General features: G+C 34.7%; 3 protein-coding genes across 5 annotated transcripts; 1 reads left to right on the top strand and 2 right to left on the bottom strand.

Moving 5' to 3' along the window:
- The first annotated feature begins 3,824 nt into the window (after window positions 1–3,824).
- LOC121261581 (probable E3 ubiquitin-protein ligase BAH1-like 1) lies at window positions 3,825–7,186 on the top strand. 2 transcript variants are annotated; one of them, XM_041164015.1, is made up of 6 exons: window positions 3,825–4,221; window positions 5,328–5,524; window positions 5,628–5,882; window positions 6,371–6,508; window positions 6,777–6,835; window positions 6,937–7,186. In XM_041164015.1, exons 1-6 carry the CDS (start codon window positions 4,050–4,052, stop codon window positions 7,040–7,042), a joined length of 927 nt encoding a protein of 308 aa, XP_041019949.1. In that variant the 5' UTR covers window positions 3,825–4,049; the 3' UTR covers window positions 7,043–7,186. The 2 variants fall into 2 exon arrangements, with proteins under 2 accessions (XP_041019949.1, XP_041019948.1); XM_041164014.1 differs by having other exon boundaries at window positions 3,826–4,221; window positions 5,280–5,524.
- A 480-nt stretch (window positions 7,187–7,666) lies between these two features.
- LOC121261582 (nucleolar protein 16-like) lies at window positions 7,667–11,103 on the bottom strand. Of its 2 annotated transcripts, XM_041164016.1 has the most exons (4): window positions 10,985–11,103; window positions 9,971–10,335; window positions 8,172–8,293; window positions 7,667–7,980 (listed from the first exon to the last, which is right to left on the bottom strand). In XM_041164016.1, exons 2-4 carry the CDS (start codon window positions 10,305–10,307, stop codon window positions 7,864–7,866), a joined length of 576 nt encoding a protein of 191 aa, XP_041019950.1. In that variant the 5' UTR covers window positions 10,308–10,335; window positions 10,985–11,103; the 3' UTR covers window positions 7,667–7,863. The 2 variants fall into 2 exon arrangements, with proteins under 2 accessions (XP_041019950.1, XP_041019951.1); XM_041164017.1 differs by lacking the exon at window positions 10,985–11,103 and having other exon boundaries at window positions 9,971–10,351.
- Window positions 11,104–11,475: 372 nt separating this feature from the next.
- Window positions 11,476–21,245, bottom strand: LOC121261580 (ABC transporter C family member 14). The gene is made up of 12 exons (XM_041164013.1): window positions 21,080–21,245; window positions 17,989–20,166; window positions 17,361–17,681; window positions 16,922–17,008; window positions 16,180–16,794; window positions 15,909–16,073; window positions 15,245–15,539; window positions 14,492–14,706; window positions 13,546–13,851; window positions 13,160–13,223; window positions 12,832–13,071; window positions 11,476–11,874 (listed from the first exon to the last, which is right to left on the bottom strand). Exons 2-12 carry the CDS (start codon window positions 20,089–20,091, stop codon window positions 11,774–11,776), a joined length of 4,512 nt encoding a protein of 1,503 aa, XP_041019947.1. The 5' UTR covers window positions 20,092–20,166; window positions 21,080–21,245; the 3' UTR covers window positions 11,476–11,773.
- Window positions 21,246–24,103: the final 2,858 nt, after the last annotated feature.

The following is a 24,103-nucleotide window of genomic DNA, read 5'->3' as shown; positions in this document are numbered from 1 at the left end:
AATAACTGCTGTACATTATACCCAATGACCCATCCTCGGAACGCATCCTCTGGATAACAAGCATTTCCATTATAACATTGAATGAGTTCAGATATATAGGTTTGGATATAAAAAAATATTTAATTTCATCTCATTTTATCATTATAATTTTTTTTAATTTTTATACAAAATATAATAAATAATTTAATTTTTTTAAATAACAAAATAATATTAATATTAAAAAAATATTTTAATAATATTTTATTTAAATTTTAATTTTTATTTAAAATTATTTCATCTTATTTTATCTTCCAATCTGAACTCCGTCTTACTGTTTATTACACAGGTCGTTGAAGTGTCCAATGAACAGATAAATCCGCGCGTGAGAATGCAAAGACGAGGATGATGCAATGCTTTTAAAGTTTTAAGCTTATCTCGTTGATTAGCAGTGAGCCATAAGAGAAGCACCTAGAAAATGCTGTTTGGACATCGCCGTCATACTCACGTGGCACGGAACCGTGGGGATGACTTTCCTCGTGAGCGTACATTTGCTTTTATCTCTTCCATCCTGTGAAAACATGTACTAATGATAGCTAGGGAGAGTACCTGCGCCCTTTATATCTTGAGGATTGCTAGTCATCAAAATGGGTCCGAATAAGGATTTTGAACAGTGTATTTTTTTTTTTAATGTATTTTTTTAATTATCATAAATATTTTTAAAAAAATAAAAAATTTACAATATCACTAAAAAATACTTTCTTAATCACTAAATAAAAAATCATTCGGGACACAAATTCGAGACCAATTTTCAGGATCAAAGTATTTTTCTTATATCTTTTTCAACCCTTTTCAGATTCATAACCTATATGCAGGCAGCAACTTAAATGGGTTTAGAGTGAATGAATTAAAAAAAAAATGTACTAATGATAGCTGGAAGAGAACCAGTAACTGTTGTACATTGTAGCCAACGTATTTCTTCATGATTTGTCTTTACTTTTGGTTAACTAATACATTTTCATTTTGAGAAAAGCTTGAGACCGGATGTATTCATACTCGATGGCAAAAAAAAAAAAAACACATATAGTAATGATAGCTAGGGAGAGAACCAGTAACTGTTGTACATTATAGCCAACGTATTTCTTCATACTTTGTCTTTACTTTTGGTTAACTAATACATTTCATTTGAGAAAAGCTTGAGGCCGGATGTCTTCACACTCGTCCGCATCAAGGCTTCCATCGATGTCGTGGGGAGTGGGACTTCCGTCGGGGAGAGGGAGAGAAAGTAGAGGGCTGGCATGACGAACGCAGATGGGGGAAGGAGAAGGAGAGAAAGAAGGAGAGGGTGTCGAGTGTATGCAGGTGTAGAGTTTCTCATCTTAAAATGTCTACTTGACGTTTTGTTAGTAGTTAGTGTGAACATAGGTTTCAAACCCATCCGGTTGATAGCTTTTCTCTATTAATTAAAATACACAACTTATTTTCACCATTTTTTTTTATTAACTCTATCGCATTGTTTAGTTATTTAAAAAGTTGTAAAATGAATAGTATGAATCCCATTAATCTTTAATATACAAATTACGAAAAATTCTACATACCACATTTCTATCTCACATTTATCACACAATAACGAGTAGACAATGTCCATTAACCTTTAAATCTTTTTTTATAAAAAATAAAAATGTCACATTGTATATAATGTGATGAAAGTAAAATGGTAGTGTAGTTTGTAGCATTACTCATAAACTACTACATCTACACTAATAAAAAGGCAAGACGTTGGTTTGTATTCAGAGATGACATAGTTTTGGATGGAAGTTAAAAAAAATATTGTTAGAATATTATTTTTTAATATTATTATTATTTTGAAATTTGAAAAAGTTGAATTAGTTATTATATTTTGTATGAAAATTTGAGAAAATTATAATGATAAGATGAGATGAGATAAAACACTTTTTAAATCCAAACGGAACCTCGTAGATTTGGTAATGATAATATTAAGCTTGACTTAGCAAAAAACTAATTAATAAATTCAACTCAGAACAAAAATGACCGACACATTAGTGTGTATTGTAGTATTTATGTGTATATCAAGCATTTTTCTATATATAAAAAGTTGTATAGAAATCGTTCTCCTAAAGATCTATATTGGGTATATGCATGTATGTTATTTTTAAGAAACCTTATCATTGCTTATTTATATGTAACAAATAGGAAATTTTGCACTGAGAAAATAAAATGTTAAAATTAAAAAATAGACATATTATATGAATTTTATAAAATTTATTGAGTACTTACTATATTATCTAAAATATATAAATTATGTTATGATCTTGAGGGTTAAAGACTTAATCAAATTAGTATCCAACAGTCTTAGAGTTTTTGGATCTATAGTTGGATCTTTAACAATTGGTATCAGAGCAGGAACCACATCATGAATTCAAGTCATGGAGAGAGCGACTTATAAGCTAGATTAAAATACATTGATACTATGCATGAGCATGATGTTAAGTCATTGAATATTGATAGATAAGTGAAGCAGCCGAAAGGAAAAGAGCTATCACTGGATTAGCATTAATAAAGTGGGCGGCCGTGATCGTTGAATTCAGAAGCATGGTGAAATGTTTTGATATTGAGTGTTAAATGTTTAACCAAATTAGTATCCAACAGTCCTAGGACTTTTAGATCAATAGTTGAATTTTTAACAAATTATTAAATAGTCTTAGAGCATAGACACGTAGTAAACTTATCATATTATGTTATTTAAAATTAATATTTATGCAAGTAATTTTAATAGAAGTAACACGTCCCATGCTCCGAGACTAGCAGATAATATTTTGTTTCAAAAATCATTCAGACAACTATAAATATTTTAGGACTTGCTTATGCGTCTTTCTTACTCACTTTAGTTTATAAAATTTAGTCACAAAATTTATAGATAGTCAATTCTCAAACGAAAAATGCTATAGTTTTAATCAAAATTCGAACTTCTTGAAACATGAAAATATCAAGATTTGCCATTGAAAGTCTTGGTAGGATATATAGTTTTAGAACCTTGTACAGTTTAAATGATCAGAAACTTTCAGTCTATTTTTGCAATGAATGTCTGTCCATATATAATTTCCTTTAACGTATATTAGCACATCTTTCACCTCGTGCCCAAAAAACAACATTACATTTTTAATTATAAAAAGTTATTAAATATTATGAATAGAGTGATAAATACATCCTATCACAAGATGATATGGTATAAGAATTATGATATTTTATGATATATATATATATATATATAATATATATCTATCATGGAAAATGATAATTGAACAGATAAAAGTTACCGTTAAAAGTGATCGATTGAATTTTTTAATTTTTTAATTTTTCTCACTTAAATATTAAAGAAGTGACTATTAGTAAATTGATATTTTTTATTTTTTAAAAATATTTAAATATATATAAAAAATGATTGAAATAAAAGGAAAAAAAATGTATTTACATTTATCAGTCAAACTTTATCGATTCATTATCGGTCTCAATAGCATTACCCATATATCATACAAGTACTATAGTCTCATAAAAAATATCTTTACAACTAGAGTATTAGTAGATACGATGTCTTTTTTGAACGTAAGTTACGGACAAACTCTTGGAAAAAAATAAGATATATAATAAATAAATAAAAATAAAAGACCTTTTTTTTATTTATAAATTTGCATCCCCTCCTACCCAAATCATTTTCCTATAACAACTCACGGTAAAATGTGGGTTAAGTTAAAACGAGAAACTTCCGTAAATTGACTTTTTCTCTGTGATTTATTCCTTGGCCTTTAAATGCTTTGTCACTTGGCCCAGACTCAAACCGTTGCGTATCATCCCACAGAGAGAGAGAGCGAACCACCTGAAGGGGCAGAGAGCGTCAGACAAAAACTGAAGGATTCACTTTCAGACTTAGTTGGGTTATGTTCATCTTACCAAGCTCAATCTTGATTTACCACCTTTTGTTTTTCGTTTTTTGAACTATGTGAAACATTGATCTTGAAGAAAGCAAGAGAACGAATTACAGTGTTTGGTGAAAGATGAAGTTTTGTAAAAAATACCAGGAGTACATGCAAGGCCAGGATAAAAAACTGCCTGGGCTTGGCTTCAAGAAGCTAAAGAAGATGTTGAAGAATTGCCGGAGCGATCTTCAGTCTGGCAATGGCATTGACGGGGTCCATGACAGCCAAACATGTCCTGACCATTGCCCGGGTAATTTGAAAAACAACCAACAGTTTTAAATATTTTTCTCATATTTTCTAGTTTGTTTGGGTTCTTGCGCAGTTCCCTAATCTAGATTGGCTTTCTGGTAAATCTGTTGGATTTTGTTATGTGCTCAGATCAAGTAATTTTTACTCGCTCTCTCTTTTATTTTTTTATTTTTTCCTTATTGAAGGAATTTTACCAATGTTATCTGTTGCAAATGTTTTGTCTGAAATAATTCCAGTAACACTTTTTTTCCTGCTTTTTTTTTTTTTTAGATCAAACCCAAATGATGTATGATTGAATGATTCCTTGGTTCTATTTGATGCATCTTCAACGTTTTCTTCACGATCTCTTTCTCTGTCTCGATGCTCTTTTTTTATAGATCCTTTATAACTCATACTACCAAACTCAATCATGAAAAGTAGCTTTATTTTTCCATTTCAAAGCTATTTTGAAGGTAATAGATATTTTGGAGCCGAGTTATCAGAACAATAATCGATTGCAGTAGACATCGAGACGATACCTGCAGACTCTAACGTAGTCCCCGTTTGGATAGGGAGGTGAAATGAGATAGATTTAGATGAAAGTTGAATAAAATATTGTTAGAATATTATTTTTTAATATTATTATTGTTTTATGATTTGAAAAAATTGAATTGCTTATTATATTTTATGTGGAAATTTAAAAAAATTGTAACGATGAGATGAGATGAAATGAAATCATTTCTGTATCCAAACGGCCGTAATCTAATTTTGACATATTACCTTCTGTTCTTTTACCTTCGTCTGTAGGGGGGGGAGTTTTTCGTCGTAATGAAAGCAGTGGTACTTTGTATGTTATAATTCTGCAATTATCATGTTCATTCTCATTGCATTTGAAATGAGACTTGGTTAATTTTTTTTTTCTTTTACTGAGGATTGAGCCTAGTGCCATGATATGATGCCAATAGCTTCTGTTTTTGTATCATTTTGGTAGATTACCACTGATCTAGATTTCGAGATAAAAAATACAATATACTGGAGAAGAACTTTAAGCGTTTAGATTGTTCTATCCGATGTGTGTAGTGTGCGATGGAACGTTCTTTCCTTCTCTTCTCAAGGAAATGTCTGCAGTAGTAGGTTGCTTCAATGAGCGTGCACAGAAATTGCTTGAGCTGCATCTTGCTTCTGGCTTTCGGAAGTACATTATTTGGTTCAAAGGCAAGCTACAAAAGAATCATGGCACCTTAATCCAAGAAGGAAAGGACCTTGTTACTTATGCACTGATCAATGCCATTGCAATAAGAAAAATTCTGAAGAAATATGATAAAGTATATCTATCCCACTTTTTGAAATGAGTGTTAACCACACGATTTGATAATATTTGGTTTTCCTTTTATGAATTTGCTTGAATTTTTTTCATCTTGACCTCAGATTCATTACTCTAAGCAAGGTCAGGCCTTCAAGTCACAAGCACAAAGCATGCATATTGAAATTCTTCAGAGTCCCTGGCTCTGTGAGCTCATGGCTTTCCACATCAATCTAAGGGAAAGCAAGATCAAATCTAGGAAGGCACCAACATTGTTTGAGGGCTGCAACCTCACATTTAATGATGGCAAACCATCACTTACTTGTGAGCTCTTTGATTCAGTCAAAGTTGATATTGATTTGACTTGTTCTATATGCTTGGTAAGTTCCAGCTTTCATTTTGCTGAGGTCTTGTGCAAACTAAACTACATTAAGGACATTGATGGAATCTCTGGGCTTTGTGGATGTGCATGGTACATGTTCGTGTGCAAATAGGACATCTAATAACATAAAACATCCACTTGCAGAACTAAAAGATCTATTGAGATTGGTCTAGAAATGACAAAAAAGAATCATAAAATTGCTTGACCACAATCTAGTTTCTAATTTCACTCTAGACCTTGCATATGGTCAGTTTTTAGAAGTCAGGCTTCCATAGTCTGGATCTGCTCTCTCCAATAGTATTCAAGAATCATATTTTATCAGTATAAAACATAGAGCACTTCAGATTCTAGGACCATAGATATTATCTGTTTGCCAATCTAAATAATAAGCGCAATTATTGACTCTGTCTTGATGGTACTTCATTGAGTTCACCTCCATTGACCGTTATTCGATTGTTAAATTTTTTTTTTCTTCTTTGGTAACAGGATACAGTCTTTGATGCGGTTTCCCTCACATGTGGCCATATATTCTGCTACATGTGTGCTTGCTCGGCCGCAGGAGTGACTATTGTGGATGGACTGAAGGCAGCAGAGTCTAAAGCCAAATGCCCTCTTTGCCGAGAGGTAAGTTACCATATTTCAATCTCTTAGATTGTGGGACAGCTCTCTCTGTTGATGATAATGTCGTCGCAGGGTGACAAGATGCAGATATGTATTGAGTAGTTCTTTCGTTTCACCAGGAGAAAAAATAAAAAATAAAAAATAAAACAGAACTGAACATATAGAATTTACACAATCTTCATCTTTTTGGCTTCTCTGCCTCAAGTGCTATAAAAATATAAACTCTTCACCTTTTGGCAATACATGGTAATTCCTTTCTGTTGATTTGCAGGCCAGAGTTTATGAAGGTGCTGTACACCTGGACGAGCTTAATATTCTATTGAGCAGAAGGTATAGGCCATTTGGAAGTTAAACCTTATGTTTAAGAAGACATTTGAATCAGAATTAATAGAAAGAATAAATGAAAAACTGAACACGCATATATTGAACAGCTGCAGGGAATACTGGGAGGAGCGGCTTCAGACAGAAAGAATAGAGAGGCTTCGGCAGTCGAAAGAGCACTGGGAGAACCAATGTCGGGCGTTTATGGGGGTTTAATTAGGCAATTTCATTCCTAGTGCTAGATATAGAATCAGCATCAACGATGCATCCTGTTTGTGTTTATTTTCTTCTTTCTTTTTCTTTTTGTATAGTCCGTTTGTTTCAACTCAGTATATATAACAGTGATTTGATTGATTGCAACTGTTTGTATGGATGGTTGCTATGTTTTACTTGTTACAATCATTTGATGCCATGTCAATGAACGTTGAAAGAATGACAGTTGGAAATTATTTTCGAGAAAACATATCACGCCAAAGCAAACAGTGACGATGATTCATTGATACGGTGGATTACAGAGCGACAGAAGATTTTAGATGGAATGATAAAAAGGAATTAAACCAGTGGTCCTTAATTTACTTCTTCGTCATCAAGCCCAAGCTCAGTATATATTACTTTTGGCCCTTTTTATCCGAAAGTAGCACAAAAGGTTCACTTCTTTCTTCTTCCAAGTCAAAAGTGCAACTTTCTTTGCAAGTTTTGGATCAATATTACCAGCTCCTAGTCTTATCAAGCCACTCATGTTTGCATTACAAAATAGAGGAGACCCTGAGAATTCCAAACCACCCCCCCCCCCCCCCCCCCCCGGACTTCCGTGTAGGTAAGACAGGCCACCGGAGGATGGATTCGAAAGGCCCATCATCATCCACACACAGGGTGCGAACAGAGAGACTGATAATCATCTACCCTTGAGCTAAGTTCCTTTAATTTTTAAGTAACAATAGACTTGCATAAATCAGCATACAACAAATTGAGATTCCAAACAAAGTACTGTAGTTCCAAGGGATCAAAAGGCATCCCGGCACCAAACAAAGCCATTCTCAACTAGAAACTATCAATGGATTCCTATCTTTATGCATGTGATACCTTTTGCAAAGTTTCTCCAGAGTTGCAACTGAATGCTGCATGGCATTTAGCTTTGTATCCATGAACATCCTCTACAGCACATTAAAAAAAAACGATTAAGTACTAATTTCACGAACTTGAGACAAAAAAAAAAAAAAAAAATTTGCCAATGGTCTTGCAAGGTAACAGCATTAGCCATCCTTTCTCAAGAGGTATATCCACTGCTCAAGTCCCCATAACCCCAAACCCCCCTTATAAAAAGAAATCTAAACTTTTATTCTACCTCGTAATCGTCTCCATATTTCTCAATCAGCCGACCTATATGAAGACGCTGCATTGATGTCAATGGTTGTGGAGGTGCGGATTCCCCATCTCTTCGCTGCTTTCCCAGTGCTGTTTTCAAATCTTTGTGGCCAAAAGAGAAGTCATGGAATCAGCCATTATCAAAGACTGCTCAAATGGATCATGTCCTTTCAGTACGGACAAACTTGAACATCTATAACAGAACTTCCATGAAAAGAGCTGTGCATTTACATGTACAATATAAATATAGCTAACAATCTAAACTGAAAACTTCCTGAAAGATCAAATTGATGGATCTCTTTGACCAACGGACCTTCCTTTTTTTATAGGTAATCAAGAAGTTTTATTCATTAGAAAATAGGAAAATAGGCATAGCCCAACTACAAACTGATCTCTAGAAGAGACTAATATAATGGGTCTAGTGTTAAGCTTTTTGGTATTAAGACTTCACTTGCACAATTGTTTGAGGATTGCATTCACTTTAGGCAGATACAAGGGAAGTTTTCCTTCATCTAGACCATTTAGGCTTCTAACAAGTGCGATTCTTTATATTCTTTCCCATCAACTAGATGGAGAGTGGATGCTGAATTCAAACAGTTTCTTTAAAAGCTAAAACTTGCGTGTCTTATATTTAATGATCGTAGGGATTTATCAGTTTCTTGTTAGGCTGTTAAATTTTAGACATTTTATGGGTATATCCTAAGGTTTTATCACTTTTTTGGAAGGATGTTAGCTTCTGGGATTTATGGATGCCTGGATCCATATTCTTTGCTATTTTATACTAACATCTCGAATTTTAAGATACCTTGATTCATAAGAAGGGATTTTTTTTACTTGCCCCAACATGTATGCATGGTAGGAACGACATGATTAAAAAGTCCTACGTCTTGTAACAATAACAAATTTGCAAGGAAATGTTAAATAGGGACAGAGCCTTATGTAGGTCTGGGAGGAACACAATGAAAGTAGCATTCCTCCAATATGGCAAATGCGATCAAGCAAATGAGTTATACTATATACTTCGCTCTACTGTATTAAAGTGGTACAGTCCATTGACCCTTGGACAAACTATTGTTTTCCTAAAAGTAAAATATAAGGGTTGATGGACATTGTCATGTCAACGCATTAGCATAGGTGTAGTATGTAGTATTTCTTTAAAGAAACATTGGCCTTTGCAACTCATACTCTCAAATTCACAGGTCATATATGACCATTTTCCCATCATACTGAACTTTTTTATTTCTAAAAAGGTCTATATTTCTTATAAAAAAAAAGAAAGAAAGAAAGGTCTGTATTCTTACAAAAAAAAGCTCCATATAAAAGAAAAGGTTATATTGCATGACAAAAGGCAAGTCAGAAGGCAATTAATACAAGATTTCCTGTTCTGAATCAGGACAAATTTAGTATTTAAACAGAAAATTTATACAGGAAAAAATGTAAAATATAGCACCCAGTATATATCATTCAGAACCCAGAATCCAACATCCTACACGAAAATTAAACTAACAGTCTGCCGAGAGATCGATAGACCTAGAAAAGAAAATAAGACATTTTTAGTACAGTCCAGTCCAATTGAAAGGCTATATATCTTCAATTAGTGTCTTTCACTGGTCAGACTTCCCAGTAAAGGGAAATGAAGCATAATGATCAGCACAGTTAGAAAATTAAATAAACAATAAACAATCCCTCAAATTTGGAAATTTATCACAGATTCAAACAGAAGCCAGAAATCATCGCCGTAGGAAAAAAAATGAAAATCAAAAGGGATAAAGAACAGACCGTCCTCCTCGAGGTCGCTACCGGAATCGATCGGATCGAGCTCCGAGGAGGCAGTTTCAGGTCCATCGGACGTCTGAGGGACCTGGAGAGAGTCGCTTTCGATGATGTGAGAGGTGCGGGATCGGACGCCAAGCATGTTAGGGTTGGAAAGGACGCCGAAAGACTTGTAGTTATGGATGACGCTGGCCTTGTCGTCCCACTTGAGGTCTTGCGGAAGCAAGGAGCTGAGCTTCGGAGGAAGAGAGAATGCCGGCTTGAATACGTTAGGTTTTCTTTTCGGTAGTCCCACCCGCACCTTCGGCTTCAACTTCTTGTACTTTCTACGTGACCCCCCCATCCTCTCTCTCGGCCTCTGTGGTTTCTCTGGACAGGAGAAGAGTAGGGTTTAAGGGCTGAAGAACTTATGGTAAGAAAACAAGTCCGAAACGTTGCGTTTAATATTTATGTGCAAGTTTAGATCAAGCAGTTCTTTTTATGGAATAAAAATAAAAATAAAATGTTGTAGTGGGGGGTCTCTCCATAGATAATGTTACCTTAATTATTTTTTATTTGGCTGTATCTAATCTTATTTTCATTTATTTATTTTTATCGCATCAAGATCATCATTATGTTATTTATTTATTTTTTTCATTTAACAAGTATAGTGTCTTACATGATAAATAAATGTTTTTGCATATCAAAATAATATTTCAATATTTACTTTAATAAATAAAAAAACAAATATGACATACAGTGTATTAGAAAAATTCTTTTCATCAGCAACTATTCACCACCCCACACCTTACATCCTATAAAAAACACATTCATACCCTATGAAAAACACCATCACACCCTATGAAAGTTATAAGTCTGAGGTGTGAGAATAAATAATGGTTGATTCATAGTAAATCTCCTTTTTTTTAAAATATTGTAAGACATTATATTATTTTCAATAATTTATTTAAAAATTATAAAGAAATAAAAACATCCCAAGGGTGGTGGTTATCCCCACCTCTTAAATGGGATGAATCTACCTTTTCTCGGACAGGCTGATGGCAGATCCACCCTATGAAGGGTGGTGGCCGCCGGCCCGCCGGCCATCCCTAACTCCAAGCACTCCTCTCGAGTGGCCGGACCATTCTTTGAAGGCCGAACAATCACCTTCCAAAGCCTTTTTTTTAATCTACAATATTTCAAAAGAATTATTTTTTAATTATTTTTATTTTTCAATACTTGATTCCTTGTGATTATCCAAATGGTGGTGTAAAGGATATTTTTTATAAGAAATCTTAATAGAGGTTATGAGGTTGAACCTCAATTGGCAAAATTTGGAGATGAGAATGAGATTCATGTCATTTGCCTCTAGAGTCTAGACCCCACATGAAGAGCTCCCTCAACATGTATAAGAGATCTAATATGTAAAGTAAAACTGGTCCATAAATGGTTCATATCTCGTTTGGGAAGCAAGAGTCCCCATAGGCATCAACCATGCAGCATTAATTGTGTCAAACGGAGCAAAAACTATGGGGCATCAATAGTTTTTCATCAGTCAATTTATCTTAACGACTTGATTGTTACCTTGAATAACAGCACTAATATTGAGCTGCCTATAACTTTCATATGCTTTCTACAATTCAATTGCAATTGCATTTAGAGGGATTGCAAATAGTGGGGCGTTAATACAAAAGACCCTGTGCATTAAAAAAAAAAAAAAACAATGAAAAGAGTAATCAGCTACCTAGTAAGGGAATTCTGTCATGGGATCTGATGGTTTCACCAAGACTAGCAGCAGTTGGATAGGAAAGGAGACTGACTAGGGTTGTCTTACAACCCAGATGAGCGGTTGGCATACTCTTGAACCAATGCCCCAAAGAGTGATCGCCTTTCGAGCAGACGAGATGGTTTATCAAATTCCTTTGCCCATCCTGTCAAGAAGTAGAAAGAGAAGGGGCATAGCATAAGCTTCAAACTTCATTTGGTAAGCAATGCCAAGCAGTATCAGGCAAATCCTATAAATTATGAAGTCAACATGCAGCTTAAGCCATATGGAAGGAACAAAAACTTTCTTGTTTCCAAGGAAAACGATTTGGGCCCGCTCTTGTTGGTGAGCTAGTTCACTAGGGATGTGCATAAAGGGTATTGATAAAACGTGCATAGTCAGCCTATTCTTGGTATTCAGCATTCAAAATCACAGTGGCAGAGAGAAAGAATGACTTTATTTACATTGGAAGAACATTTGTTTCCAACATATATCAATCTTCCTGTTCCAACAAACCTATAGTGTGTTATGAATCCAAATAAGGTACAAAATCAATTATTATTGGTAGCATATTTCAATTAGCTTCATGTAAGCAATTCATTGTATTATTTCCACATTCTTGTGCGGTTGAAAGAAAATAATTTTCATAAAGAGATTTGAACCATATCAAGCTGTCTATTGTAAAAGGGTTTCTCTATGTAAGAGCCCAATGCATGTTGAATAAAAACTGTCAAGCAAAATTTATCAATTATGATTTTCATCATGTATGAAAATTTGGAAGTCCTCAAAGTAGCCATCCACTTTTATTTTTCCTCCCATCTTATTTCGAAAACAAGTCATCAATCCTCTAGCACCACCGGGTGTATACCATAATGTGAGATCTGGACCATTCTGGATGTAAATTTCGCTAAACTGGTCATATGCTAAGTGAGTTGATGCTGCCACTAAAATGAAACTTCCTTTTGGAATAATAATATTTCTTTTGCCCAGAAATTTTTTCATGACCTAGCTATAAAGATGTAGACTCTGATACATTGAAAGGAAAATGTAGATCACAATAACCTCTAACCTATGCAAATGCATAATCATTTCATGGAAACAAAGAAAAGAGAGAAACACAGACCTGCATCTATTACTAAAACCCTATCACAGTCCATGACTGTGGGTATTCGGTGAGCAATGCTGATAATTGTACAGGATGCAAAGTCCTCCCGGATGATCTTCTGAATTACAGCATCAGTCTGGGAATCAACAGAAGCAGTGGCTTCATCCATGAACAAGACTTTGCTATGCTTAAGCATAACCCTGCCCAAACAAAGAAGCTGTCTTTGTCCCACACTCCAATTGTCCCCATCATCAGCCACTAAGGAGTCCAATATTATGGAAATGGTCAGTTGCGGATTGATACTTCTTTTGGAAGAGCATACTGCAAAAAATGGCAAGTCACTTACCTAAAGAATCGAGCTTATCAGGTTTTGCAACCACCGCATCTTTAAGTTGGCAACGCTCCAGGCTCTGCAAAAGTAATAAGCCCTCAGCTCTGCAAACAGATGATATATGCAAACTTTTGTACATATGGTTCTTAAAAGTATGCCATGCCAGAAATGCTATAGTGTGCTAAATATATTACTCCATCAATGTTAATGAAAAATCACATGTGAAAAAAAAAAAGGAACTGCTACATGGGTCCAAAAACATAATCAGGCCCATTAGAGCAATAATTGATACAGAAGTGGTATTTTAACTAATTTAAAAACAAATGTTTGTTAGGATAAGCATCTCTCCTGCCAGCATAAAACTCTTGACAATAATCTGAAAATAACAGAGGTAAGTTTACCTTCCATATCTTGTCATCTGAATACTGTCCAATTGGATCCATGTTGCTTCTCACTGTCCCTTCAAAAAGAACAGGTTCTTGAGGAATGATACCAAACCGAGACCTAAGATCATGAAGCCCAAGCATGCAAATGTCAAGGCCATCTATAACGATTTTCCCTCCCGAAGGTTCAACCAGCCTAAAGAAAACCTGGATCAAAGTTGACTTCCCACTTCCTGTTCGACCAACGACCCCAATCTTTTCTCCCCCACGAATGCTTAGAGTAATCCCTTTCAGAACTAGAGGAGTGTTTGGACGATATCTAACCTGCATGCCAAAGATGCAGGGTATTATTAGCATAGATGTTATTATTAACTAATATTAACTTGTTTTATGTTTGAAAGCATAAGATTCCTCTAAATTTTACCAGAGGTAAAAAAATCTAGTTAAATACTTTCTTTTGATTTACGTGTTAGCATCAGGCCATCTTTCCATCAAATTCTAACCACAGAATACTGATTTTGATAATTTAGGAATTTGAAGACATGAAGTTCAATTTGTTTTTTTTTTTCTGAGCAAGACAAAAGTAATATCAACTAAGGGATAATACAATAGCGTAGGAGGGAAACTCTAACAAATACCACATGAAGTTCAATTTAATTATCAAAACATAAAAACCTAAGGGAAAATTACACTCCTTTACACACCTAAACTACCACCGCTTTTGCAAGATGCACCATAAACCACCAAAATTCGCAATTTTTAAGGTAAACTACCAAATCAAATTTTGGAAATTTTCATTGATTTTAATGGTCAGATTTTAATCAACAGTCAAAATTGTTAAATTTGTAGTTTAGGGTGCAAAATACTAGTCTGATAGTTTAGGATGGAAATTGAAAAAATGGTAGTAGTTTGAGGGTGCAAAATATAATTTTCCCTAGAACAGAAATATTTGAAGGCCACTTACCCGCAAGTCTTTGAGGTCAATATTTCCATGGGTGGGCCAGTTTGGAGGAGGAAGACGGTCTTTGATTTCCCATGATGCTTCTGATGGAATATTGGTGAATTGCTTTATTCTCTCAACAGACACCATTCTGTTTTCCACGAAGCAGCTCATATATATGGCCCAAAACAACACGGCGTTTAGGGACAATCCATAAGAAAGAGATAAACCAACATTTTCTGCATAATTTAGAGGAAATGAATGAGTCAACTTTTCTGTAATGTCATGTCAGTACATTAAATGTGTAAAATTTGATGGTCTTAGAATAAAGAAAGGAAAAAAAAATAGATTTTATGGTACGCCGCAATATCATTCATATACTGGAAGAGCTCATACATTGAAAACACTACACATATCGTGAATCTTGATTTTAGCAAAACCCATAAACAAAACCCAAAAGAATATTAAGAGTCCATAGATCATATGAGAGATTTCAAGATATTGAATTCAAGAATTCTCATTTACCAATAACAAGACAGTGACAAATCTTTTGTAAAGCCGAGTTTACCAAAACCCATAAGGAAAGCCCAAAATGATGTTAAGAAGCCATAGATTATCTGATACATTTGATATTGAATATGGAAATTCTTATTCACCAAAAACAAAAACCAAAAAAACAACAAGAGGCAGTGACAAATCATTTGCGATTGATCCTTTGTATAAATGTCTGGCATCTCATATAATCAAATTACCATTAATTATTGCTAATGCTCATACCTGGCCTTATGACACTGCTAGGTAGCAGGATCATGAACATAGTAGAAATGCAGAGGATGAAGCTCCCAAGCAGTTCTAAACGGAAACCCAGCCACTCATTGGATCCATTGTTATGGAAATCCATACGTAAGTTGGCATTAACACGCTTGACATTCTCCCCACAAAACTCCTCCTGCTTCCTGAATGAGCGGATGGTTACAACACCAGAGATACTTTCTGAGAAATGATGGATAACAGGTGCTTTTGTGATAGAGTCAAGGCGGGTTAATTCACGTGATGATGCAAGATAGTACCCCTGAACCACAAGATAGGGAAATCATCAACATCACTTTACATGATCTCATTTCTTTCAAACAAGTTGGGTTCCGATTATTATTGAAACTTTAGCTGTAAAACAACCAAATATATAGTTGCTTTTTCTTTGTATAAATAAAGGGACCCTATTAAGCATCGATATGCCAAGGTTCAAAGTTGTTCAGAACGAATAATAGTATGTATGTCCTGGGCTCTGGTTCACCACTCATTAAACCTTCTGGCTAATGGAATTCTATTAGGTGACCACCTATGGAGGCATATGACATGTTTAATAATTTGTCGCTTTAATGTGAGATTACAATAGCAACAGCAACAAATCGTAATAACACAATACAAGGAGGGCCCATACCCGATACCAGACATTCAGCCATGCAAGCGGAATCAATAAGAATACCGTGGGCCAAGAATACTGGCACGTGATGATGAAGATGCTGATCACTGTGATGTACATGGAAACTGTTAAGCTCATAAAAAAGGGGAGGAAGAGGTCAATGTTCGTCTGATCAGTTGACGCCTGCAGGAAGGAAAAATAAGAAATTAAAACTTCATCAATCTACACAACTTCACATGAAAAATGAAACCTCAAACGCTAAAAAAACCATCTTATTCAGAATTCTTACCCGACTTAGAATTCTTCCCGAAGGTGTAGTGTCAAAAAATGACATGGGAGCATGCAAGAGACTGTGCAGAATTTGCACAAAGAAAATTTGGGCTGTCTTAAGCCCCACAAATGTAACAGAAAAGGCCCTTATCAGTATCAACACAAACGAGACAACCGCAATAATTGCATAGACGGAAATGAACAAAGAAGGGTTGAATGACATAGCACGCTCTTCTGAAGTTTCGAATGCCAACCAATAATCACCCGCCATCAGAGATACTTGCCAAAGTAGAGACATCACCAGCACTGCAGCCACACCCCACCACCCAAAAGCCTCAGTGCAGTAAAGTTTATAAACATGCAAGCTCACTTTGCCAGTTTCTCTCTCCTCCTCTTTGATGAGCTTGGATGTCCCCTTATCAGAGTTTGGCTGATCAACAGACTTGCTTTCGCCATTGGCTGAGGTTTGAGTTGATTTTGGTAATTTGGGGGAATTTTCACCAGGCATTGTGGTGCCCACCTCAACAAGTTCCATGGACGTGTCATGGGCAGCAACAAGCGCTGTGAAATCCATGCCAGAATCTAGTAAATCATTGTACTTTCCCGATTGGACTACCATGCCATCTCTCATAACCTGATATCAGAAAGCAAAAGTGAGAAACAAACTCACTAACAGATGTGTGTTACTGTGTGAGTAATAATTGAACAACCAGCAAAAAATAAGTCATAATTACACTTAACAGATAAAAAATTGCACTTACTAAGATAAGATCCACGTTATGCAAGAAATCAACTTGGTGGGTTACAAGCAGAATAGTCTTGCCTTTGAGAGCTCCTCTCACACATTCCTTTGAAAAGGCATGAATACAAAACAGTCAGAAACATTCTGATACCATGGTCTTAAGGAGATCAAAAGAGCCATCTAAATGTAAGTCAAGTCAGTAGCTTCTGAAGTAGAAGTAGCATGTTACAGAAAACACCATTTAAAACAAGCAGTCTGGTTTATAGAAAGTAACGTGCGGCAGCAGTATATGCACTAAACATAGATCTATCATAATATAATACTACCTCAAAAGTTATACTGCATTAACTTTGCTTCAAATGACAAACTATTGTGTCCAGTTGTTTGTGGAATAAAACGAGAATAATTAAGTTTACACAGAAATTCCAAACTAGAAAGAAAGTAAAATTCAATGTGACCTTGAATATTTCTGTTCCAGTATGTGCATCAACAGCGCTAAAGACATCATCAAGAAGATAGATATCACAATCCTGATATACTGCCCGAGCAAGTTGTATTCGCTGCTTTTGGCCACCACTTAAATTGATTCCACGCTCTCCAATCTCAGTCTGATCTCCATACTCCATCATTTCCATGTCTTTTTCCAAGCAACAAACCCTGATGACTTCCCTGTATCTCTCTGTGTCCAGTGGCAAACCGAATAGGATGTTCTCTTGAATGGTGGCATTTTGAATCCATGAAGTTTGAGCTACATAGGCAGTTGTTCCGCAAACCCTGACCTATTTAACCAAAGACATAGAGGTCGGTCAGAGATTCACAAATCAGAACAATTTACCAATTTAAAGTTTTCACTAGCTGTGTTTGATTATGCTTCTACCATGTAAGTATCTACATACAAGTAAAAACTGGATTAATCCCAACCAACATAGAATTCAAATCATGTTTACAGCATACAATGCATAAACATAACATAGACGGGCAGATATAATAGCAGAAAGGCTTTCTCAATGAAACATGCGCACAGCACCTAAATTCATGACAAAGGAAAAAAGAAAAATCTCATACACCCTCCATTAGAATCGATACCTTTCCTGATATTTTGTGCATCTCACCAAGAATTGACGCTAGGAGAGAAGACTTCCCAGATCCCACAGTCCCGACAATAGCTGTAACCTCCGCTTTATTGATCTCCAAATTTATATTTTTCAAGGCTTCCTCTCCATTTTCATCATCCCAGCTAAACACCCCATCCTTAACTTCCACAGCAATTCTACCATCACATCCCTCCTCTCTCTCCACCGAATCGTTCATCAATTCCCTACTCATCATGTACTTATCCAACCTCCCAAGTGATATCATTGCTTGTGAAAGAGAGATCATCGATTGTGGGAATGTCCTAATTGGTTCCTGCAAGATTTTGAATATTGTAGTTGTTGTGAACACTGTCCCTGCATCAAGTGTAACTCCTAAGAAAATTGCAGTAGCAAATGTGAGGGTCGATATCAATAACGGGGTGCTCCACATTACAACAATATTTCCAGAGATCGAGTACATGAACTTGGAAAGCCATCCAAACTCCGATTCACGGAAAGCTTGAATTCTCTTATTGAAGTGTTCCTCCCATGCCTGGAACTTGATTACTCGCATGTAATTAAGCATCTCATTTGTTGCCTTCATTCTGGAATCGCGATTTCTCATCACATTGAATTGGAACCGGTTATTCCTCCGAGTACCGAATATAATAAATACCATAACACCAAGAATTCCAAAAACTGCTGTAATTACCGAAGCGCCAAGGTAGTTGTACAGGAGTACCAAGGCCACAGCAACTTGCAAAGGCACTAACCATATGGAATGCAGCTGTAGCATCATATCAGACAGCTGCTGAGCATCAACAGCCATGTAATTCACTATTTGTCCAACTCCATGAGCCTGCCGAGCAGAACCTGTCAACCTCAGACCCTTTTTGTACAAAGAAGTGATAAGAGTGGATCGAATGAGCATTCCAAGCTTCTGAGAATTGAAGTTAAATTGGTGAGTCGAGAGAACTTCAACAAATTTTGCAGCAAGGAGAATCAATACAAGGTAGTATCCTTCGTAAGGGGAGCTTCTCTTCCCAGAGGTGAAATCCACGAAACTTTGTATAAGAATGGGCCCTACATACATGACACAGAGCCGCACAATTGCAAGGGAGGCAGTGAAGGCAATTTCCTTCCAGAAGCACCGGAGCAATGTGGTTCGGACCGGGTGATTTGATTTTTCATGTGGTTTAGGCCAACTTGATTCAAAGACCACTGCCAATCTTTCAGCTCTATGTTCAGGTGAAAGGGATGGGATTTCTTCAATCTTGAGAGGAGATTTGTAGCCTTTACTCAGCAGGGGGTTCATCCAAAGCCAAAAGGCCCTGGAAACTATAGAAGCTGAGGCAAATCCAGTCACATTTGATTGGCTCAAAAGCGGTTCATAGGATTTAGTTTCTACATCCATAACTGTTTCAATTTCTCTCGTCACTGTCACCCCAGTAGATCCTATAATAGCAGCAAAAAGAAGAACTATGGACAACGGAAAAGAAACTATAGAAACTACATCATCCAATGTCAAATCGATGTCCTGTGGCTCTCCTACAAAGACTAAACGCATAAACCCAGAGGCCATAAACAAGGCAGCAACAATGAAATTTGCAACCCAATAAAATCGAAGTGATAGAGGATGAGTAACAGCTTGAAATATTTTTTCATGGATGATTAAGATTGTGATTACTGCATGAGTTATGGCTTGGACTAGCCAAAATAGTCCATCAATTAGTTTCCAAGGAAATTGGGTGCTGCTACTAAATGTTAAAATGCTTATAACTGTGTAAGAAAATGCTAACAGAACGCTAGCAATCAGACACAGCTTAAACCACAGTGTAGTCCTTAGAGCAGCTCTGTTGTTTCTAACGAGGGGCTTGTGGAGGTCAGAGCTGGTTTGGCTGTTGGAGGTGAACTTTGAATAGAGCTTTTGAACTCCAAATACCAAGAGGGTGAGCAAGAAGACGAGGTCAACAGAAGATAATAGAGTTCTTTGAGGACATGGGGAAAGGAAAATGAATTTTAGCCAATGGAGTGTGATTGAAATAGAGTCGTCCTCAGAGGATTGCATCACAGGGCTTGAGCATGAGATAGAAGTGATCCAAGCCTCAGAAGACATGTTTCAAACTTCAAGTGCAGAGTACAGAATCACTCTTCCACGTAGGATTTCCGTCAATCTGCTTCCTCTCGCTACCTGAAAAGAACAGAGAAAATGGATCAGGATCCTAGAGAACATTGACAAAACCTTGTAACATGATCTTTCGAAACTAAAACAAAAATCACCCCCCAGATGGCAAAGATGCAATGTAAGATTACAAGTGTGAAATTAACGGACATGGTAGAAATAAATAAAATTATTAAATTCATCTTTTTCCATTGGCTTAATCTTATAAACTTGAAATCTACGAGGCCAAAAAACATAGCTATAGAAGTTAGGGTAACGTTCTAAAACATACCAACTCTTTGGGAACTTCTCACCGGGTGTCTAACCCTCTGAGGCTGTGAGAGTTCAGAGGTACTGCCTTAACGTCTACTAGAACCAAGTCGCATACAATTTTCCAGACCAAATGGGTGTTCTTTTCTTTTCGCTATTTCTAGGCAAATGAACTACATCGAACAACAAACGAGAAATGAAGGAGTGACAAGCGCATCCCTCCCATCAAGAACTTCATTGAACAAAAGGGTGCTCAAAACTGGCACTTGCCAAAACATACCAATTGCAGAAGCAAAGGTTTAAGAAAAAAAAGGAAAAGGAAACAAATGTGGTAAAATATGGTAGGATCTAAATAGCACTATCATAAATAGTAGAGAAAAGGGCCTGTTGCCATAAACACGTTATCTTCGCAAATCAAATTAATTTCTTCGAGATCATCCACTGTTAATTAATAAGACCCATCATATCACGTTCTCACCAAACACACTACAAGCGTTATTAGGACAAACAAAAGATACCATACGAAGAGCAACTATGGAGTAACAGTAAACAGAAAAAGGCCGAAAACAGTCATAAAACCGAGCATGCAAAACCGAGAGGACCGTTTACAGAATGCTACAGTAACTCATCTGCCTTACTACTACTGCACCAGAAATGACCAAAAAATGAATACCTTGGAACTCAGCTCTAGCTCCTGCAAATCTTGGCAAGCCTTGGGATGCAGAGAATATCGCTGGTCTCTGTTTACGGCAGGCTATATATAAATGATAAGGCAGCAGACGAAAAGTCCTGGACCAGAATCAGCGAGCTCTGCGGAAGAGTCGTGGAGAAATGGTTTTTTTTTTTTTTTTTTTTTCCAGATAAAACGTATGCCAAGCCGTTCATTACAATTTACACTTGGTTACCACTCAATTGCCGCCGCAGCGCGTGCATATACTGTTCAATAATAAGACAGGTGGGAATTGGGAAGGGTTGGGAGCTAGTTAGTGACGACGTGGCAACAGCTGAGCGGTCCAATCAACCAAACCGAAGAGGTAAAACCCAGAGCGCGTGGTACTGCACAATATGTCATTTGTACTGTTGCGCTTTTGTTATTTTATGCAATTGTTTTCTATGGAGTAAACAGTTGTCGTTTTACACATCAAAGAACGACGACCATGCATTGATTGATAAAATGGCAAAACCGTGGGCCCTTGTTTTTCTATAGTACCAACACTGCATGTTAAGTTTAGTTTGAATAGCGAGGTACGTTTAAATATTTTACAAATAATAAAAATAATATGATAGAATATTAAATAATAATGAATAATAATATTAATTAATTAAATAATAATAATAATAAAATAAATAATAATGAAATATTCTGAATATTTTCACTACCCAAATTAGGCCTAAGTTAAAAAAAAAAAACAATGAATGTGCTTATATTTCAACAATGTCTACTAAATCATTGGATGGTATCATTATTCAGACTTAATTTGATAATTAAAAGTATATAAAAAGAGTAAACGTACAATTTTTGTTATAACTTTTTATATAATTATTATATTTTAGATTAAAATATTTCTATATAAAACGATATTATTTTTTTTATAAAAATACCCCCATTAAAAATATGATTATAAAGATGATTATCATTTTTCATATAAAAATAGTATAAACCATAGGAAAGTAAAAGTTTCTTTTGACCTTATTTCATATTTGATTATGTTGAAAGAGTTGAATAAAATTATTATAAAATTAAAATCTTATTTGAATCTTATTTTTATTTTAAAATTTGAAAAGATTATATTATTTTTTGTATTTTATTTAGAAGTTTGAAAAAGTTATAATGATATTTAAGTAATTATCAGATGAAAATTTTGAATATTTCAAATTTTGAAAAGTGTTTTGTATTTAAATAATGCTTGAGTAGGAAATTACGAAAAAAATTTGAGATAAAAAATGAGACTAGAAGAAAAGTTTTGAGATGAAAAGTTCTAAGTGTCCAAATATAGCCTTGATGATTTCATATTAGTATATTGAAAAAGGAAACTAGAAGAAAAGGTCTGGACTTTTAATGTTGAAGTTATTCAAGATTTAAAATTTAGATTTAAAAAAAAAAAAAAAATCTATTGTCAACTTAAAAAAATCTTTTAAGAGGGATTTGTGTTTTGAACTCTCATATACTAGTTAATAGAATAAATATTATCTTAAAAGGGCAATGTTAGTGTGCCGCTCAACTTTGACTATTGGGCATGTCCATTAGTATAAATTTTATAATTTTTTGTTTTTTTTTTCACATTTTTTAAACATCTTTAAATATTTTTAAAAATAAAAAATATACACCAATATGAGTCACTTATTTAACTATTAAGTGAAAATAAATTTAAATATATGAGCAGTCAAAATGAAGAGATAAAACTAGAGAGCATACTAGCATTTTCCTATCTTAAAACATTTTTGTAATCTAAAATAGGAAATGTAATATATATTGAAACTAAGATTTTTTACGGTTTGTTTATCTAAACTTTTTATCCAATTCGAAAAGAGATAAATAAAATATATAGATCAATTTTATAATATCCATTACTCTTAAAATATATAATAATGACACTTAATACAAGAGGATCCACGTAGTCTTTCGATGGCATATCCGTCTCTTTAAAATGATTTCTTTGTTAATATAGAATTTATGCAAGGATAATAATATTTACAGTTTTAAAATATATAATTTCTCGTGTATTTTTTTTTTTTAAAAATGTGAATATTATTATTAATAGAATAATTTTTTAATATAAATTTCAGACTTATTGTTATTAAAAAAAAAAAAAAAGGGCGAAAAGTGCGTATTAACAAAGGGAGAGGAGTAGATGGTTGGGTGTGGGTGATCCCCTGATCCCCGTGTGACCCGTTTCGTATGTGTTGAAATAATTGGGATCATTAATGATTATGGACAAAGAAATCTTTCGCAATTAGTCCGTCACAGTCCAACTGTCAGAGTAAACCCGAGCATCATGATTTCTCAGTGTTGTTTGTATTTGAAGAGGAGTTGAGATAAATTAAAATGGATTGAGATGGATTATAAATAGTAATGAGATTTATGAGTTAAAGTTGATGAATAATAATAAATAGTAATGAGATGAGTTGAGATGGGTTGCGAATACAAATCGGTTTAAATTTAACTAAATTTAGTTTAATTTTAAGTTAAATTTAACATTTAAATATTTAATGGTTAAATTACTAAACTCATCTAAATTTAAAATTTTCTTATACATGAGGTCTACAATTTTTTTTAATATAAAATATTTTTATACGTAAGACTCGTAACTTTTTTAAATTTATCGTAAAAAAAATATTAAACTCATATAAACATTTAACCACACTTTAAATTCAGTTTAGATGAGTCTCACATACTTCATCTACTACTCAACTCAACATCTAAACGCAACCTAAATATTTTTTCTCATCAAAAAATGTACCATTAACTTTCTATTTTTAAAAATAAAAGCTCAGGTTCATCGAGAAAGATTACCTGCATTGTAATTTGTCGTAAGATGGTGTCAAATGTGTTTTTTTTTTTTTAACATTTTTTAAACTATTTTCATAATTTTGAAAAAAAAACTAAATTACAAATTTATTAAAATATATTTTCTTAACCATTAAGGCATTGTTTGGATACTAAAAACATTTCAACTCGTCTCATCTAATAATTATA

The sequence above is a fragment of the Juglans microcarpa x Juglans regia genome, chromosome 4D (genome assembly GCF_004785595.1).
Source record: "Juglans microcarpa x Juglans regia isolate MS1-56 chromosome 4D, Jm3101_v1.0, whole genome shotgun sequence".
Classification (NCBI taxonomy): domain Eukaryota; kingdom Viridiplantae; phylum Streptophyta; class Magnoliopsida; order Fagales; family Juglandaceae; genus Juglans; species Juglans microcarpa x Juglans regia.
Note: the sequence above shows the minus strand (reverse complement) of the source record. Positions and strands in the feature narration are given on the sequence as shown.